This window comes from Rosa chinensis, chromosome 2 (assembly GCF_002994745.2).
Source record: "Rosa chinensis cultivar Old Blush chromosome 2, RchiOBHm-V2, whole genome shotgun sequence".
Lineage (NCBI taxonomy): Eukaryota > Viridiplantae > Streptophyta > Magnoliopsida > Rosales > Rosaceae > Rosa > Rosa chinensis.
Genome location: NC_037089.1, coordinates 67481817 through 67497972, shown reverse-complemented (window position 1 = coordinate 67497972; position 16156 = coordinate 67481817). Strand labels below are relative to the sequence as shown.

General features: G+C 39.4%; 2 protein-coding genes across 3 annotated transcripts; one reads left to right on the top strand and one right to left on the bottom strand.

Annotated features, from left to right (window-relative positions):
* Positions 1–6519: 6519 nt before the first annotated feature.
* Positions 6520–10422, top strand: LOC112187605 (F-box/kelch-repeat protein At1g51550). Its single transcript, XM_024326474.2, has 2 exons — positions 6520–7371; positions 9278–10422. Exons 1-2 carry the CDS (start codon positions 6744–6746, stop codon positions 10246–10248), a joined length of 1599 nt encoding a protein of 532 aa, XP_024182242.1. The 5' UTR covers positions 6520–6743; the 3' UTR covers positions 10249–10422.
* Positions 10423–10713: 291 nt separating this feature from the next.
* LOC112186757 (kelch repeat-containing protein At3g27220) lies at positions 10714–16129 on the bottom strand. 2 transcript variants are annotated; one of them, XR_002930893.2, is made up of 8 exons: positions 15809–16129; positions 14950–15135; positions 14139–14368; positions 13587–13757; positions 12462–12567; positions 11811–12017; positions 11315–11468; positions 10962–11101 (listed from the first exon to the last, which is right to left on the bottom strand). XR_002930893.2 is itself a non-coding variant. In XM_024325264.2 (7 exons), the coding sequence occupies exons 1-7, from the start codon at positions 15989–15991 to the stop codon at positions 10931–10933; spliced, it is 1254 nt and encodes a 417-aa protein (XP_024181032.1). In that variant the 5' UTR covers positions 15992–16128; the 3' UTR covers positions 10714–10930. The 2 variants fall into 2 exon arrangements, 1 of the variants encoding a protein (XP_024181032.1); XM_024325264.2 differs by lacking the exon at positions 11315–11468 and having other exon boundaries at positions 10714–11101; positions 15809–16128.
* Positions 16130–16156: the final 27 nt, after the last annotated feature.

Sequence of the window (16156 nt, the reverse complement as noted above, 5' to 3'; positions counted from 1 at the left end):
CCCACATCAAAAGCCATTTGTGTCGATGAAGACAAAATGGTTTCTCACAAATTTTCCAATATAGGAAATTTTTGCATGTCAAATCCAACTCTCAGAGTCTGTGTTTGAATGGTCCGTGCCACATGGTATATAATATAACACATGTCATGGTGTGAAAGGTGGGAATAGTAGATAATTATCCTCTACACGCGATAAAACATATCTCCATATATATATGAACCTGTCAAAAATGGAAATGTTTTATATATGCATGACCCAAAAATGGAAATGTTTCATAGGTGAATGACGATGAATTTGTTGGCTCTAGAAATCTCTTTGTGTTTGAGGACAAGTATGAAATGATAAACAGAGAGAGAGAGTAAAATTTCTGTGAGAATAGAGATTCAAGTGTGTTTATTCATCTCACACAAAGAGGTATTTATAGGAAAATATTACAAGTGTGAAAGCTCAAAGAGTAACTCAATTTGATAACCTCTACATTTACAGCTGCAGCCTTCTATGGTGGCTGTGATGATGATAAAATGCCATGCTTGTTGCCCTTTGGCATAAAGCTTGTCACACAAGTCACAATACCTACATTATACACTCAAGTACCTATTTGTATACATGATATAGACATTTATACTATGACTCATGTTTTGTACATGTGAATCATATATACTACAACACTCCCCCTTGGATATTTCATGTCAATAGTATTGTCTAGGTCGTGCGCTTCGAAATTGCCTCGTTAAAAACCTTGCCAAGTAATAAAACCCTGTGGGAAAAAAACAACCTTGGTCGAAGGAGAAAAAGAGCACAACGCGCGTTTGAGTGTGGAGTATGTATCTGGATACTCCCCCTGATTTAGACTCCCCCTGGAGATCGTGGGAGTTCGGATAACCTTCTCAATCCGATACTCTTCACATGTTTCTCGAAAGGGGATTTTGGTAACGACTTAGTAAATAAGTCCGCTACATTTTCCTCTGATCGGATTTGATTTACTTCAATTTTTAGAAGTGTTTGTTGTTGCTGATTGTAGAAGAATTTTGGCGATATATGCTTGGTATTGTCCCCCTTGATGAAACCTAATTTCATTTGCTCAATACAAGCTGCATTATCTTCGTAAATGCATGTAGGTTCTTCTGTGGTAGACTTCAAACCACAGGTTCCTCGAATGTGTCTATTTACAGACCTTAGCCATATGCATTCACGCACAGCTTCATGTAGAGCAATAATCTCTGCATGATTCGAGGAAGTAGCAACAAGGGTCTGTTTTGTGGATCTCCAAGATATCGCGGTGCTTCCTATGGTAAAGACATAACCTGTTTGGGAGCGACCTTTGTGAGGGTCAGAGAGATACCCTGCATCAGCAAAACCCATCAAAACATCATTATCATTTTGATGGAGGGGAGTAGGAGAACGTCGGCCACCATGGAAGGTGTCGCCGGCGTTCATATTGCGGAAGGTGGCTTTTTGCCATGTGGGATCTAATCCCATACTTCCGTCCTTTCTTTTCTCCCTGTAGGGATAAAACAAGCCCATATCAGTCGTACCCTTTAAGTATCGAAAGATTGTCTTTATACCAATCCAATGGCGGCGTGTTGGAGAGGAACTATGTCGAGCCAACAAGTTCACTGCGAATGAGATATCCGGTCTTGTGCATTGAGCTAAGTACAATAATGCACCTATTGCACTTAGATATGGCACTTCAGCCTCTAATAAGCCTTCGTCCTCATCCTTTGGACGAAATGGATCTTTTCTGGGCTCAAGACTACGGCTGATCATGGGAGTACTCACAGGCTTTGCTTTATCTTCATTAAAGCGCCTTAGTAATTTTTGAGTATATGCTGACTGATGGATCATAATCCCATCACTACGGTGCTCGAGTTCTATTCCGAGACAAAACCGTGTTTTCCCAAGATCTTTCATCTCAAACTCGGATTTCAAATATTTAGCAGTTTCTTTTAACTCATTTAGAGTTCCAATTAGATTCATGTCATCGACATATACTGCTATAATTGCAAATCCGGAACTTGTTCTTTTAATGAACACGCATGGGCATATTTCATTGTTAATATATCCCTTCCCAATCAAGTAGTCACTGAGACGGTTATACCACATCCGTCCGGATTGTTTCAATCCATATAGTGAGCGTCTCAATCTTATTGAAAACGCGCTCCGTGGTTTAGAGCCATTTGATTTGGGTAATTGAAGTCCATCTGGAACCTTCATATATATCTCTGAATCTAGATCCCCATAGAGATATGCTGTAACCACATCCATAAGCTGCATGTCAAGTTTTTCGGAAACTACCAAACTGACAAGGTAGCGGAACGTTATAACGTCCATTACGGGAGAATATGTCTCCTCGTAGTCGATTCCAGGGCGTTGTGAGAAACCTTGTGCCACAAGGCGGGCTTTGTATCTAACAACCTCATTTTTCTCATTACGCTTTCTAACAAAGACCCATTTATGGCCAACAGGTTTTATATTTGGTGGTGTCAGCATTATAGACCCAAATACCTGTCTCTTTGTTAGTGAATCCAATTCAGTCTGGATCGCATCTTTCCATTTAGACCAATCTGCTCTTCGTTGACATTCTTCAACGGAGCGAGGTTCGATATCATCGTATTCTATAATTCCTTTTGCAATATGATATGCAAAAGCATCATTAATAGTCATAGAATTTCTATCCATCACCCCATGTATACTAGTGTAATTCATGGAGATCTCTCTATTCTCTGGAATTGGTTCTTTTATTGGAACGTCCTCCAATGATGTCTCTTTGACATAACCATAATCCGGAATATTTTCATGAGAGGGATTAATTGTATCGATGATTAATGGATTATTTTGTGCCAAACTCGCTTTCTTTCTTGGGCGAGAATCCATCGAACCAATGGGCCTCCCGCGCTTTCTGGCGGGAGCCATGGGTCTAGCCACTACATCACCCATATAGGGGACGTTGGCGCCATTCTCATGTATTCTTGAGATGGCATCATGTCCTCTAGTGTTAGGGACATCAATCCTTGCAGGCACATTTGCAGCAGGTATATGTGATCTTGTCACTTTAGCGATATCAGAAAACGCATCAGGCATTGATTCTGCTACGTTCTGAAGATCGAGAATCCTCCGCACTTCTATTTCAGATTGTGCTGTTCGGGGATCAAGATGAGACAGAGTGGGGACAAACCACGACAATTCCTGTCTTTTCTGTTGAACAATAATGTTCATGTCTCCCCCTAATGATGGGAAGACTGTCTCATCAAAGTGACAATCCGCAAATCTAGCGGTAAATAGATCGCCTGTCAAGGGTTCTATATAGCGGATAATGGTGGGAGAGTCATATCCAGTATAAAGAACTAATCGTCTTTGATGACATTGAATGCGATACTTTATTGATAAGGAAAATAACCAATGATTACATCAAGGTTTCCAAAGTCTATTCCAAAATACAATCAAACTTTATACAAATTGTAATTGCTCATTCCGTTTGGTAATTCCAATGAAATATGACCAGGGAAGTAGAGAGATGTTGGTGGAGCGAGGCTCGCTTAAATACCATGATCTCAATTACTTTCCTAGACATCATATTTCATTGGGTACGCCACATGAGAAAAAGTCAATACAATTGTTATTGATTAAGGCACATTTGCCCTTGGAAAATAGAAAAGGACTATTCTAATCAAAGTCTGCTGCATCCTCGTGCATTTGTTCAGCTTTGAAGTCCTCTATTGTGAGATTGACATCTTCACTATCTTCATTTTCGACAAGGTTGGATTCTTGCTCCCTGTTTTGCCTATACTCTTTGTAGCTTGCAGCTAGCTTAGTACTTGCACGGCATTGTTTGAGCCAATGCTCGATTGATCCGCATCTATGACACACGTCATTATGGTTACCTCCTTTCATTGGAGGTGCAGTTTGTCCATGTTGTGGATATTCCCTAGGAGGGTTACTGCTACTACCACGCCTTATGATGCGGCCTCCATGGCCCATATTGTTATTATATTCACCTCTCCCACGTGTGGAGTTGCCACCACGTGTGAAGTTGCCACGTGTGGAGTTACCACCACGTGTGAAGTTGCCACCACGAGTGTCCGCTTTAAAGTTGCGGTTTCTCTCTTTATTGGGGTGGTTATATGGGCCCGTACGCCTTTCTTGTCCCTTATTATTAGGGTGTTGTTGCTTGCGCCCCTTTTTGGGTGCATTATAATTTGCCTCACGGACGCTCTTGGTTCCAATGGGCCTAGAATGATAATTCTTTACAAGGATGTTGTCGTGCTTTTCAGATACCGACAAAATATTAATAAGCTCATTAAACCTTGTAATTCGTCTAGCATTGACTTCTGTGCGATATTGCTTTGATATCACAATTGCTGAGACGGGAATGGTGGAGAGAGTCTTCTCAAGTAGCTCATCTTCTGTGAGAGGCTTTCCACAGAACTTCAACATGGCTTTGAGTCGAAGAGCTTCCGAATTATATTCTGCAACAGACTTAAAGTCGGAGAAGCGTATATTATTCCACTGAACCTTCAAGTCAGGGAGGAGGGTATCTTGGATATTACCAAAACGCTCTTCTAGCGCTACCCATAAGTCTCGAGCATCTTTCATTGACATATACTCTAGTCTGAGAGCTTTATCCATATGACGCCGCATCAAGATAATGACTTGTGCATGCTTTGTAGGTGTTCTTTGGAACACAAGGCCTGGATCAGGAGCTTGAATTATGGGCAATATCCCTCTTGAAGTGAGGTGGTTCTCAACGTCGGTTACCCAACTATAGTATTCCGAACCCGTTGAGTCAAGCATTTGAAAGTCGAGTCTAGGTTCATTCGACATCCTGAAGATAAGAGAAGATATATTAGTTTCGGAGTTCAAAACTTCCACGAAATCTAAAATCAATAATCTTTAGATCAAAACAATGATGTTTTGTGGACACTCTTAGTCCAAATATTATGAACACTCTTAGTTCATAATTACGAACACTCTTAGTTCGTTTAGCGTGAATTTCTTCGAATTCCGCTTTTGATTGTAAGTTCCCGAGAAAAATAAAGAGAAGAAGAATAGAGTAAAAACTCAAAAACGGGAACTTTTAGTAAATATTACCTTGGAATAATATTGCCGGAAAAAGTTGTCCAAAAATCACCGGAAAAATTGTCGGAAAGTTGCCGGAAAAGTTGTCGGAAAGTCGCCGGAAAAGTTGTCGGAAAGTCGCCGGAAAGTTGTAGGAAAGTCGCCGGAAAGTTGTCCGAAAGTCACCGGAAAAGTTGTCGGAAAGTCGCCGGAAAGTTGTCCGAAAGTCGCCGGAAAAGTTGTCGGAAAGTCGCTGGAAAGTTGTCCGAAAGTCGCCGGAAAAGTTGTCGGAAAGTCGCCGGAAAAGTTGCCGGAAAGTTGTCCGACAGATGTGTCGGCAGGTGGCTCGGCAGCTGCTGCGCAGCTGCTCGGCAGGCCTTCGGCAGATGCTGCGCAGCTGCTAGGCAGGTCTTCGGCAGGTGCTGTCGACAGGACTCTGCAGGAGCGCTCGGCAGCTTTCGGCAGATGCGCTCGGCAGCTTTCGGCAGATGCGCTCGACAGCTTTCGGCAGATATCGGCAGGACTCGGCAGGGCTTCGACAGCGGTTCGGCAGCGGTCCAAATTTTCCGTTGGCCGGTTCTGGCTGTTTCCGGCCGGTTCTGGAGGTTCTGAAACCGGTTCTGAGCTTCTTGAATCAAGGGCTTTGATATGAGCTAGGGTTTGGAGGTTTTTTGCAAGTTTGAAAAAATGACTTCGATCGGATTATGAACTACCTCTCCTCTTTTCAATTTCGATTCTGATTCTAGAGCAATTTCGTGCTGATAACGTGTTTGAGGACAAGTATGAAATGATAAACAGAGAGAGAGAGTAAAATTTCTGTGAGAATAGAGATTCAAGTGTGTTTATTCATCTCACACAAAGAGGTATTTATAGGAAAATATTACAAGTGTGAAAGCTCAAAGAGTAACTCAATTTGATAACCTCTACATTTACAGCTGCAGCCTTCTATGGTGGCTGTGATGATGATAAAATGTCATGCTTGTTGCCCTTTGGCATAAAGCTTGTCACACAAGTCACAATACCTACATTATACACTCAAGTACCTATTTGTATACATGATATAGACATTTATACTATGACTCATGTTTTGTACATGTGAATCATATATACTACAACACTTTGTTATTTCTTTGAAAAATACCTCCCATTGTAGGCTTGTTTCATATTTTGTGTATATTATGTTAATGATTTATTTTGCACGTGTGTCATGTTTTTCTTAGTTGATGTGTTTAAAAAGCTACAATGTCTAATTGTTGGTCGAAATAAGATTGAATGACGATGAGGGATGCACTACCACCATGTGATCGTTTCTAAGTCTTGTTAAGCCTATACTTGCTCCAACCATTTTTGGATCATCATCTTTCTAGTCTATGAATATTTCTTCTTTATTACTCGATTGTATATAACTTTGTGTGTATCTTCAGTGGCTTCGTTTTATAACTAAGCTTTTGCCGAGCATATTGACCCGATCCTTCCTTTGTTTTATAGGGAAAAGACACGAGAGAGGAGAGAAGGAAAAGACCTTTGATTGAGCTATGTTTGTCTCCGAGATCATGAGTCTTTTCTTGTCTTGTGACTCTGGGTGAAAGTAACTCGGAGAAACAACCGTACAGACTGAACCATGTTGGGAGTGAATTTGAAACTGAAAAGGCTAATGACTTCGACAACAAGACGAACTGAAAAGGCTAATGACTTCGACAACAAGACGAGAGCAACAGGGCACTAGATGCCAACTTTTTCCCAAGACGGAAAATTTACCATCTTCTTCACCACCATCGAATCAAAACAAAACAAAACAGAAACCCATTTTACCTTGCCCTTTTGCCATGAACAACCTCGACAACAGATCAAAGAAACCCAGTTTTGGAGCTCACTTCCAGAACAATCATAGCCAAAAAAAACAACCCACCATGGCAGAAACCAGTACCAGCAGCAGTTGCAATGGCTCTCCATTGACCCAAATAGCCCAAGACCACCTCTTCACAATCTTGCTACTCCTCCCTGTTGATTCTATTCTCAGCTTTGCCATGACTTGCAAGAAGTTTAGAGCTCTCACAGCTTCTGATACTCTGTGGGAGTACATATGCCAGAGGGACTGGGGCACCAAATCAGTTGAGGCCATCAAGGCTTCAAATTCTAATCAGCAGTTGCCTTGGATGAGGATTTACAAGCAAGTTTCTGGGTTTGACTCTGTGTATTGCCATAGAGTGTGTGCTGATCCAGATGCTGAGCTGGTGTTTCCAACTCCCAGGGCCTCTCATTCCCTCAATTTTGTGTCTGATTGCTTGGTTTTGTTTGGTGGTGGCTGTGAGGGAGGTCAGTCACTTAACCTCATTCAGAATTGCCCATATCTTCTTACTTCATTTCTGAATAGCTCATGATCTTGGTTTTGATGGTTGGTTCATATTGATTATACGGTGTATAGATATCTTTGTATATGTTGCTGGACTGGCTTGAGTTTTCAGTTTCTGGTTGTCAGTAGTATATTTTGCTTTCTTCTCTATGCTGAAAGTTGGTTCCTTTTTCTTTCAATCCAATCCTTAAGTAACTTTATCTTCTATTGGGATTAAGTAGATGATATGCTAGTGGAGTTCTAGCATCCCTAATCTCATGGAGTGGAACTGAACATCCTATGACATGTTTAGTTATGAGAATAGTTAACAAAGTCGGTTCCTTCTAGTTATTTTGTGAACATATCTCTAATAGGAGTGGAACTGAACTTCCTCTATGACAAAAGTAAGTTCCTTCCAGATTTTCTTGAGCTTCAGTTTTTGGTTGTTAACAGTCCAATTCTTAGTTGGATTGTTGGTTTTAAGTAGACAAGCATCATGCTTATAGCATTCTTAAAACCATCGGAGTGGAACTGAACTTCCTAGGACATACTGATAGAGAAATTTAACAAAAGCTTCGTAAGTATATCAGCTAAATGCTTCAAAACAATTAGAACGCACACAAAGAAGAGATATGACATGATAAGAAACATCCCCACCAGGCTGCTGGATGCTTGCTGAAACTGAAGAGACAGGACAGGAAAAACAGATCAGACACGTCCTGAAGCAGAACCATATGTGCTCCAAATGAAATTTATAATCCGATGTCTAGATAAAAGCAATACCAGCTTCTAAGTAACATATTATCAGTCATAAAGTAAATGGTCATATCTAGTGTATGCACCTAAAGAGGGCATGGAGTCTTGTTGGTTTGTGCACCCCGTTCTACTTGTTCTATATCATCTACTGGCTCTCCTAGGTTGGAGGCATGCTGGTCCATCCATAGAGATGTTGTGGATTGTACTTGACCAAATGACTGATAGGGGTCAATTTTAGTTTCCATTCGAAGTACTCTTCAGACTGTAGGAGTTAAATTTATGCATTCATATAGAATGTACCATTTTGTGTAAAATGACCCTCAACATGCCAATAAAATTGCCTCATTTTCTTTTTAGTAATTACTTGTTGCAAATAGAATTGGAAGCTACACTGGTACTTAGATTTAATGATTTAATCCTCTTCATTTCCTTACTTAATATGAGTCTTCGAGAGTAAATAGATAAACACAGGGATAGTCTGCATTCACACTAGTTGCTTTGTTACTTGGCACACAGACTGTTTTAGAACCTTGTTTCCTTCTACATTTAGCCTCATGTCCATTCTTATGCTAGTTTAGCTGACATGTTTTGGTTGACTGAGGAGATGCTTAAAGTTTCAATTGTAACACAACTGTCATTCTGCAGTCTTGTTTTTCTATCCTATAAGCAAATCAAATTGTACAAAGAATGGAAAGGAATAAGCTACAGTAGACATGTGTATTTACAAGTGTAGTAATTCTATGAACTCTATACCTTTACTACATACACCTGTGCTCTAAACCACCTGATATAAGACTAAAAAAACATAGTGGTTGCGGTCTTCGTTTTCAGTCATTCAAACGTATGTGGGTAACCTATCCTTTTTGTTATAGACCTAGAGTTTTCATCATGAATAATACTAATCTGGAATCTTTGTGGCTGAATAAAAACAGACTTCTCCTTGACAGTGGAGCTATATCAGAATAGGCCAATCTTAGAAGTATTTATTTTGTTCTGCACTTACGTTATCTGATGGAAATTTAGAAGACTAACTATTGAAAAATGAATTGTCTTCTCATTTCTTCCTAGTTAAAACATGCTTGTGTTTCTTGGTTCTATACTTTATTTTAATATTCCATTGCTTGCTGTATTAAGGACGCCATCTAGATGACACATGGGTGGCATACATGGGTAATGATTTTCAGAGATTGCTGAAGTGGCAGAGGATCAGTTCGGGCAGTCCAAGTGGAAGATTTGGGCATACATGTGCTGTAATTGATGATTTTCTTGTTCTATTTGGAGGTATAAATGACAATGGAAACCGCCAAAACGATACATGGGTGGGGCAAGTAGCATGCCATGATAGCCTTGGTATCACATTGTCCTGGAGGCTGCTTGTGGTGGGGGACAATGCACCTCCCCAGCGAGGAGCTCATGCGGCATGCTGCATTGAAGGTAGAAAGATGGTTATCCATGGAGGAATTGGGCGGTTTGGTGTGAGACTGAGTGACACATGGGTATTGGAACTCTCAGAAAACTTTCAAACTGGTACTTGGTATGAAATCGTTATGCAGCCATCTCCCCCAGCTCGCTCAGGTCACACGTTGACTTGCATTGGGGGAACCCGAACTGTTTTATTTGGAGGAAGAGGATTGGGATATGATGTGCTTCATGATCTTTGGCTCTTGGATATTTGTGAGGGTCATCCACAATGGTTACAAGTACTATACGAGTTACAAAATATTCCTGGAGGAGTTTCCCTTCCGCGGGTTGGTCACTCGGCTACACTCATCTTAGGAGGTCGTTTGCTGATATGTGGAGGGGAAGACTCGTATAGACACCGGAAGAATGACTTCTGGGTTTTAGACATTACTGCAGTTCCCTCCATTACGGTGCAGCCAACTATGTTGAACTCTATGCATTTATTTGCAAAAATGTGGAAAAGATTGAAGACAAAGGGTCATCTACCCAACTGCCGGTCATTTCATCGTGCCTGTGCAGATCAATCTGGGCGTTGCGTGTTTATGTTTGGCGGAATGGTGGATGGTTTACTTCAACCTGCTGACCCAGCTGGGCTGAGGTTTGATGGAGAGCTCCTCCTTGTGGAGCTTGTGCTTAAGTTATGAGGAGGATGAAAATAACTAGAGCAACGGTAAATAGTTAAATGGATGCCATTTTGTTTCACCGTTTCTTGTACATGGTGTGTGTCTTTTGAATTGAGATTATAAGAAAAAACAAGCAACTTTTTATCATCTGACTATTGCAAAGCTGATCAATTCTAACTCCATTTGTATTTGCCATTTCCTCACCCTGTCGGTCAATATGGAACTATTATTCATATCAACTATTTGGAAATTTTGGCAATGACCCATTTAATGAATTTTTTTTTTAGTAGAAACGATTATTTTTCTTATTCCACGTATTTTATGATGTCAGTGAGATGTGAACCTTGCGGCCTCTATAATATCGATTATTCAAAATTATAGACATAAGGCTATCTCCACTCATAGGTTCAAAATCCAAATTTTAGACCATGGTCTATTATTCCGGAACAAGTCATACCAATTCTGGAACAATCAAGAGTCCTGAGATCCATAGAACGTTTTGATACTTCAAGAAAATTTTGATATACAAATGCAAAGTTACACAACAGATGTAGGTGTGCTTTTTAACAATTAAAATTACAGTAGGTGAAAGATCAAAAGAATCATATAAAAGTAATTAGAGTTGTTGCAAGAACACATTTGAATTTGCTAAGATATACAGATGGTCAGACTGGCAGAAACTCTAAAGAACCAACAGGAATCATCACGAGCCCAGGTTTAACTTTGTTCTCCATAGTTCTCCAATCACTTTCTTTGGTGCTGGATCCTCTGGTCCTTTGTCCCGCTGTCCTGATGTGAAATACAACCACCCTTTCCAGAAACCTACTAGCGTGGTTTTAACTCGAAATGGTAGTTTCCCTATGACTGACCAGTTCTGAAATTATCAAAGCTCAAAGAAATTAGGAGACAGCATTAGAATTCGCTGGCACCCACTAAAAAGAAAAAAAAGGTAGATATAGCATGCAAAACACTAATAGTTAGAAAAGTTAACCTAATTGACAACCAACTTCTGAACAATTTATCCATGCTATGGCATGTTTGCTAATTGATGTAAATCCAGTTATATAGGTTCGGCAGAACAAACTACCATCGTATTCACAAATGTTGGTCAACAGGTTAAGCCACAAATTGTCTCATGCCATGGATCTTTTTGGAGGTGATTGCTTTGGGGAAAAAAAAAAGTGCTCCAGGGCAAAATTGTCAGCCTCATAATAAACTTCCTCTCAATTTCCTTAGATTCTCTGTAAAAATATTAAAAGGAGATATAGTCCTTTAGATGTCTTGTTGTTCTAAATTCTAACAGCCCACCTATAATTTGTCTGCTCAATATAAAACCTTGTAACTCGTCAGTAACAACGATCCAAGACACTTTCACAAGTAAATGTCTAGTGTAAGTGGATTGGATGCCCCTTCGCTTCTTTTACCTAATTTTCCTGCATATTTCTATTTAATAAACAACGAAAAGAGGAGGCAGTTGAAGACATGGCTTTTCTTTTTCTGATTGTGTGGGTGTGTGTAAACAACTAAGATGTAATAACTATTTTGTTTGGCTTCTTAAAAATACAAGAGGAAAGAGCCAATACCAGAGTATCGAAGTTAAACTGGAACATTTCTCCAACCAAAACCATCTTCTTAGTTATAGGGTGCTTCTCTGTTGTGCCTCCAACAATAATAACAGAATTGTCAACAAGAGCCCAAGCAAATTCAATATGGGAATCTGGCTTAGGCATAGGAGGTAACACTTTCCACTTCATTTCATCATCCAGCATGTAAACATCGCCATATACAACCTGAAATGATCAGAAATAACAAATGAAACTTATTCTATAAGAGTACATATTGTGTTTTTGGACATTTCTTTACTCACTCGATGTTTGTATAGGGCTCTGAAGCCTCAAGTAAGTAATTGATGGGGTTTAATTCCAAATGCACATGCTTCTAAATAGGTGAATGCAATATGTGTCAGCGTGTGATGATTAAAATCTTTAAGTCCACTAAGGAGACATCGTAGATTCTTCATGTTTTTTGGTACACCATCATAGATCTTATGCAGTCCAACAGATAGATGATGCAATACATCAATAAAATAAAAATTTGTAAGCAGCTAACCAATAAAGAATTTCTTGAACTTTACTATAAAAGAGCACGAAAAACCAACATAAACACTGGATTGTTGTTAAGGCAACCCAGTAATGATTGATCCAACAAAGGTACATTAAAAACCATGTTCTTACCTCATTCCTACGAGAGCACTTGAAAATAGGTGATCCAGGTTTTGCCATGAAATCACCCTCTTGACCACCCATAACATAAAGACGATCATTATAAACTATAGAAGCCCTACAAGAAGATACCAATTTCAGATTAGAACTTTCGTGAGATTAGTTGGTGGGATTTACCATACAAGACGCTTTGCTTCATTTAGCATAGAAAAGTTGACATAATAATTTATGCTCCCTTGGCCTATGATACAAAGCAGTGTGGGGGTATAAATCATAGAAAATTACCATCTTAGAAAGAAAGGGACCACCTGAGGCACACAAGTATTTACAGAAGTAATTCTGTCCAATATTGTAATGTTTCACTTCTTCTATGATCGGGAAGGGGAGCCAATTTGGATCCCCTTGGGAAAATCCAAAGATCCCAACAAGCAACCTTTATTGTCCCCTTCTCTACAAACTCTACAATTTCTAAGCAGAGCTTTGAAACTCAAAGCCAAATGCTACTGACAACAAAATTCTAGGGAAGGTAGCTCCATTAACACTCTTCAGGATTGTTGGAAACCAAGTAATTCTATCATCAGAATTTTAACATTATTACAGAACCCAGAGTTCTGGACTATATACATTCTAAGAAGGGCTTCTTACTTGTATAGTTGATTCTCTTTATGTTACTGAACTAAACACCTATAGTGATTATCTTAGCTGCTTTGCATAAGACAAAACCTGGAATTAATAGGTAACAGATGTGTAAATGGACAGAAAATAATTGCTGACAGTTCTCACACCAGAAAATGGAACTTCTATAAAAAACTTCAATATATATGATATGGGGATTTAATTTTCTGATTTTCTATTGGATCAAACAACTGCCAGCCACTTTCCTAGTTCATCTGTCTTAAATGTTGACGGGCCTACTGTTATGGATGAATCTCTATATCTGTCTTAGATGTATTGTACAGATGCCATACTTCTCACTACAGTTTGTATTCGAATGTTTAATTCCTGGTAAAAGTTTTGTTTGTCTCCTCAAAATGAAAAAAAAAAAAAAAATTATTGTAATTTGACCACCTTCAAGGTAAATGGCATCATCAATTGCTTAGAAACATAAATGCAGCAGATATTAGATGGTGAACAGACCTATGAGGTCCTCCCTTGGGAATAGGCACTTCAGTCCTCCATTCCTTTTCTAATGCTTTTCCATCTTTTACAGCAAGACTCCAATGGTCTACTGCAGGTGTATGTCGATTTTCCTTGCTACCGCCCATTACATGGAGTCTACCTCTCCAAAGTTGAGTTGCTGGTGCATACCTGAAAATCACCAAGTTCAAGCCATTCAATCAAACTGTGGGCTGCAATAGAAAACTGTAGAATTATTTGGGCTACAAATGGTTACTATGAGCAGATGTCCTAAATAGGAGGATAATGACACTGCTAAATGGCACTCATTCACAGACGACGGTGAGGCACAAAATCTGTCACTCTCAACGGGCAAGAAAAAAATCTACATAAAAAACGAAGATAAACTCGGAGCTATCTGATTCTAATTTTAACTAAATTTCGGCAGAAAAATAGTTCAACAAGAACAAAATGGTGTTTCTGTGTATGTGTGTGTGTTTTGGGGGGGAAGTTGCAAATACTAAAACAGTGCAACATACAATGCTTTACATGCAATCTTATTAAGGCACAAACCTTGGAACTGGTAATGGGGGCATATTCTGCCACTTCTTTGTCTCAGTATCAAGGGTGAATGTATGAGATGTGGGGCCTCTGCACTGTGGCCCATACTGTCCATTGACAATGTATATGTACCTTCCATCAGTTACCATTCCTAGATGAGAATGTGCCATTTCTTTCGGCATATCAAATCTTCCTCCCCATGTATTATCACTGAAATTGTAGATGTCAACATGTGAATGTACCTAAAGTAAACAGTAAAGAGAAAGCATTACAGCCCATTAACATGCAATTTACAAGGGAGAGCCAATCTTTTCTACACAGTCGCATTATTTCATTTGCAATATATTATTAACCCTAGACATTTAGCCACCAATATAATAGTATCAATATTTATATTGAGTTACTGAGCAACACACTAATCAATCTTCACTTCTTAAAAGTTACATCACGTTAAAAATAAAACCAATGAACATCATTCATTTATTTTAAGAGTCAGTTTCACAGAAACATCAACAATTGATTTAGTTAATTGAGGACACTAAACCATTTCAGTATAGTGCAATGAACAAAGAAATCAAATTTTAAAGATAGGGTCCCATGAATTAGTTAGCCAAAACCAGAGAAGAATATGCTAGAGCACTCTGTAGCTGTCAGTGCAACAGAGTTAAGTAAAGGCAATCTGCTCAATTTTGAAAGTTAATTGACAAACGAGTCATTAACAAACCATTCTAATCATGAAAAGGTCATACCTAACAAATTTAGGATGGATAGCTAGACTAATATAAAAGGAAAAAAAAAATCATCGAGCAAGATAAGGTCTTACATAATCAATTGTACCGTATCCAGCAAACACGTATAGAAGATTCTTAATCTGCATAGCAGCTCCATCCAAACGAGGCACAGGTGCGGCAGCCATCTTTTCCCATTTTAGTTCTGGTGCAGGCAAATCAGCAAAAGTTGCAGACAAAACCCTCCCGGTAGTTGTATTGTTCTTTTGACTGTCTACTCCCTGTAGGTTACATGAAGAATTGTTAATATTTAGTGCTGAGACGAAGATACATTACAGCTTTACTTGCCACCAAAGCATAACAGGAATATATTCTACAACATAAGTAAAAGGACTGTGTATTAGTTCATGAAAGTGGTTGTACTCAACCAATTATTGGCATTAAGCTTGAATAATGGGGCCATTCATTTTTAGCATAGTTCCAGAATTTACTCATATCCACAATGAAAGAAACCAATAAGCAATCTAGAACAAATGCATTGTATCTCCACTTTGCTTTTCTATATATAAACTTCCAACGGAACGACCGGAGCATCCCAAAACTTCAAGAAAACTAACAGCATTCGTAGTTTCCAATCCAAACTTTTTCATCCTTTTCTTCTCCTCAGTTTCAACCATTTCCTCAAAAACGAAACAATACCCAGATAGGAAATCACATCAAAAGCCGAAAAATTCAGCAACAATGTGACTATGCCACTGCACCACCCCATTCAAAAACCCACATAAACTAATCATCTAGCAACAACGAGCTTCAGCAAATCAACCAAAACCAAAATCTCATATTCCAACAGTTACTCCCAAACTAAACAATAACCCAGATGAAAACTCAAGCCACCAGAAACAAGGAGCTTGAAAAGACTGAAAATTGAACGAGTATGATAACAGGGAAGCAAACCTTGTTGGGTATGGTTATGGGGGTGAGGAGCGAAACAGGAGGAGCCCAATTGGCGCCAATGAGAGCAAAACGAGAAGAAGAAGAAGAAGCCCAGAGGAAATCAGCAATGAGAGCAATACCCAGAAGGCCAACGCAAATCAAGACCAAACGGGCCGATGTGTGCTTCCCAGCTGCTCTAACCATCCTCACTATACGTATCTATCAATATCAATCAAATCAATGTATGAAGAGAGAGAGAGAGAGAGAGAGTTGGGTTTAGTGTGTGAGTGTTGGAAGAACTAGGCATTACGCGTTGCTCTGAGAGAAGAAGCTACAAACCGACACAGACTCTGGTGTTGGTTATTAATA

What these genes read in the sequence shown, in the direction of transcription:
- LOC112187605 (XM_024326474.2), top strand. Translation starts at nt 6,744, where the DNA reads ATGACTTCGACAACAAGACGAGAGCAACAGGGCACTAGATGCCAACTT. An exon ending in TGGTGGTGGCTGTGAGGGAG is followed by an intron (nt 7,372 to 9,277) that starts GTCAGTCACTTA and finishes TGCTGTATTAAG; the next exon opens with GACGCCATCTAGATGACACA.
- LOC112186757 (XM_024325264.2), bottom strand. Translation starts at nt 15,991, where the DNA reads ATGGTTAGAGCAGCTGGGAAGCACACATCGGCCCGTTTGGTCTTGATT. An exon ending in CCCCCATTACCAGTTCCAAG is followed by an intron (nt 13,758 to 14,138) that starts GTTTGTGCCTTA and finishes GGTGATTTTCAG; the next exon opens with GTATGCACCAGCAACTCAAC. An exon ending in AGTTTAACTTCGATACTCTG is followed by an intron (nt 11,102 to 11,810) that starts GTATTGGCTCTT and finishes TGATAATTTCAG; the next exon opens with AACTGGTCAGTCATAGGGAA.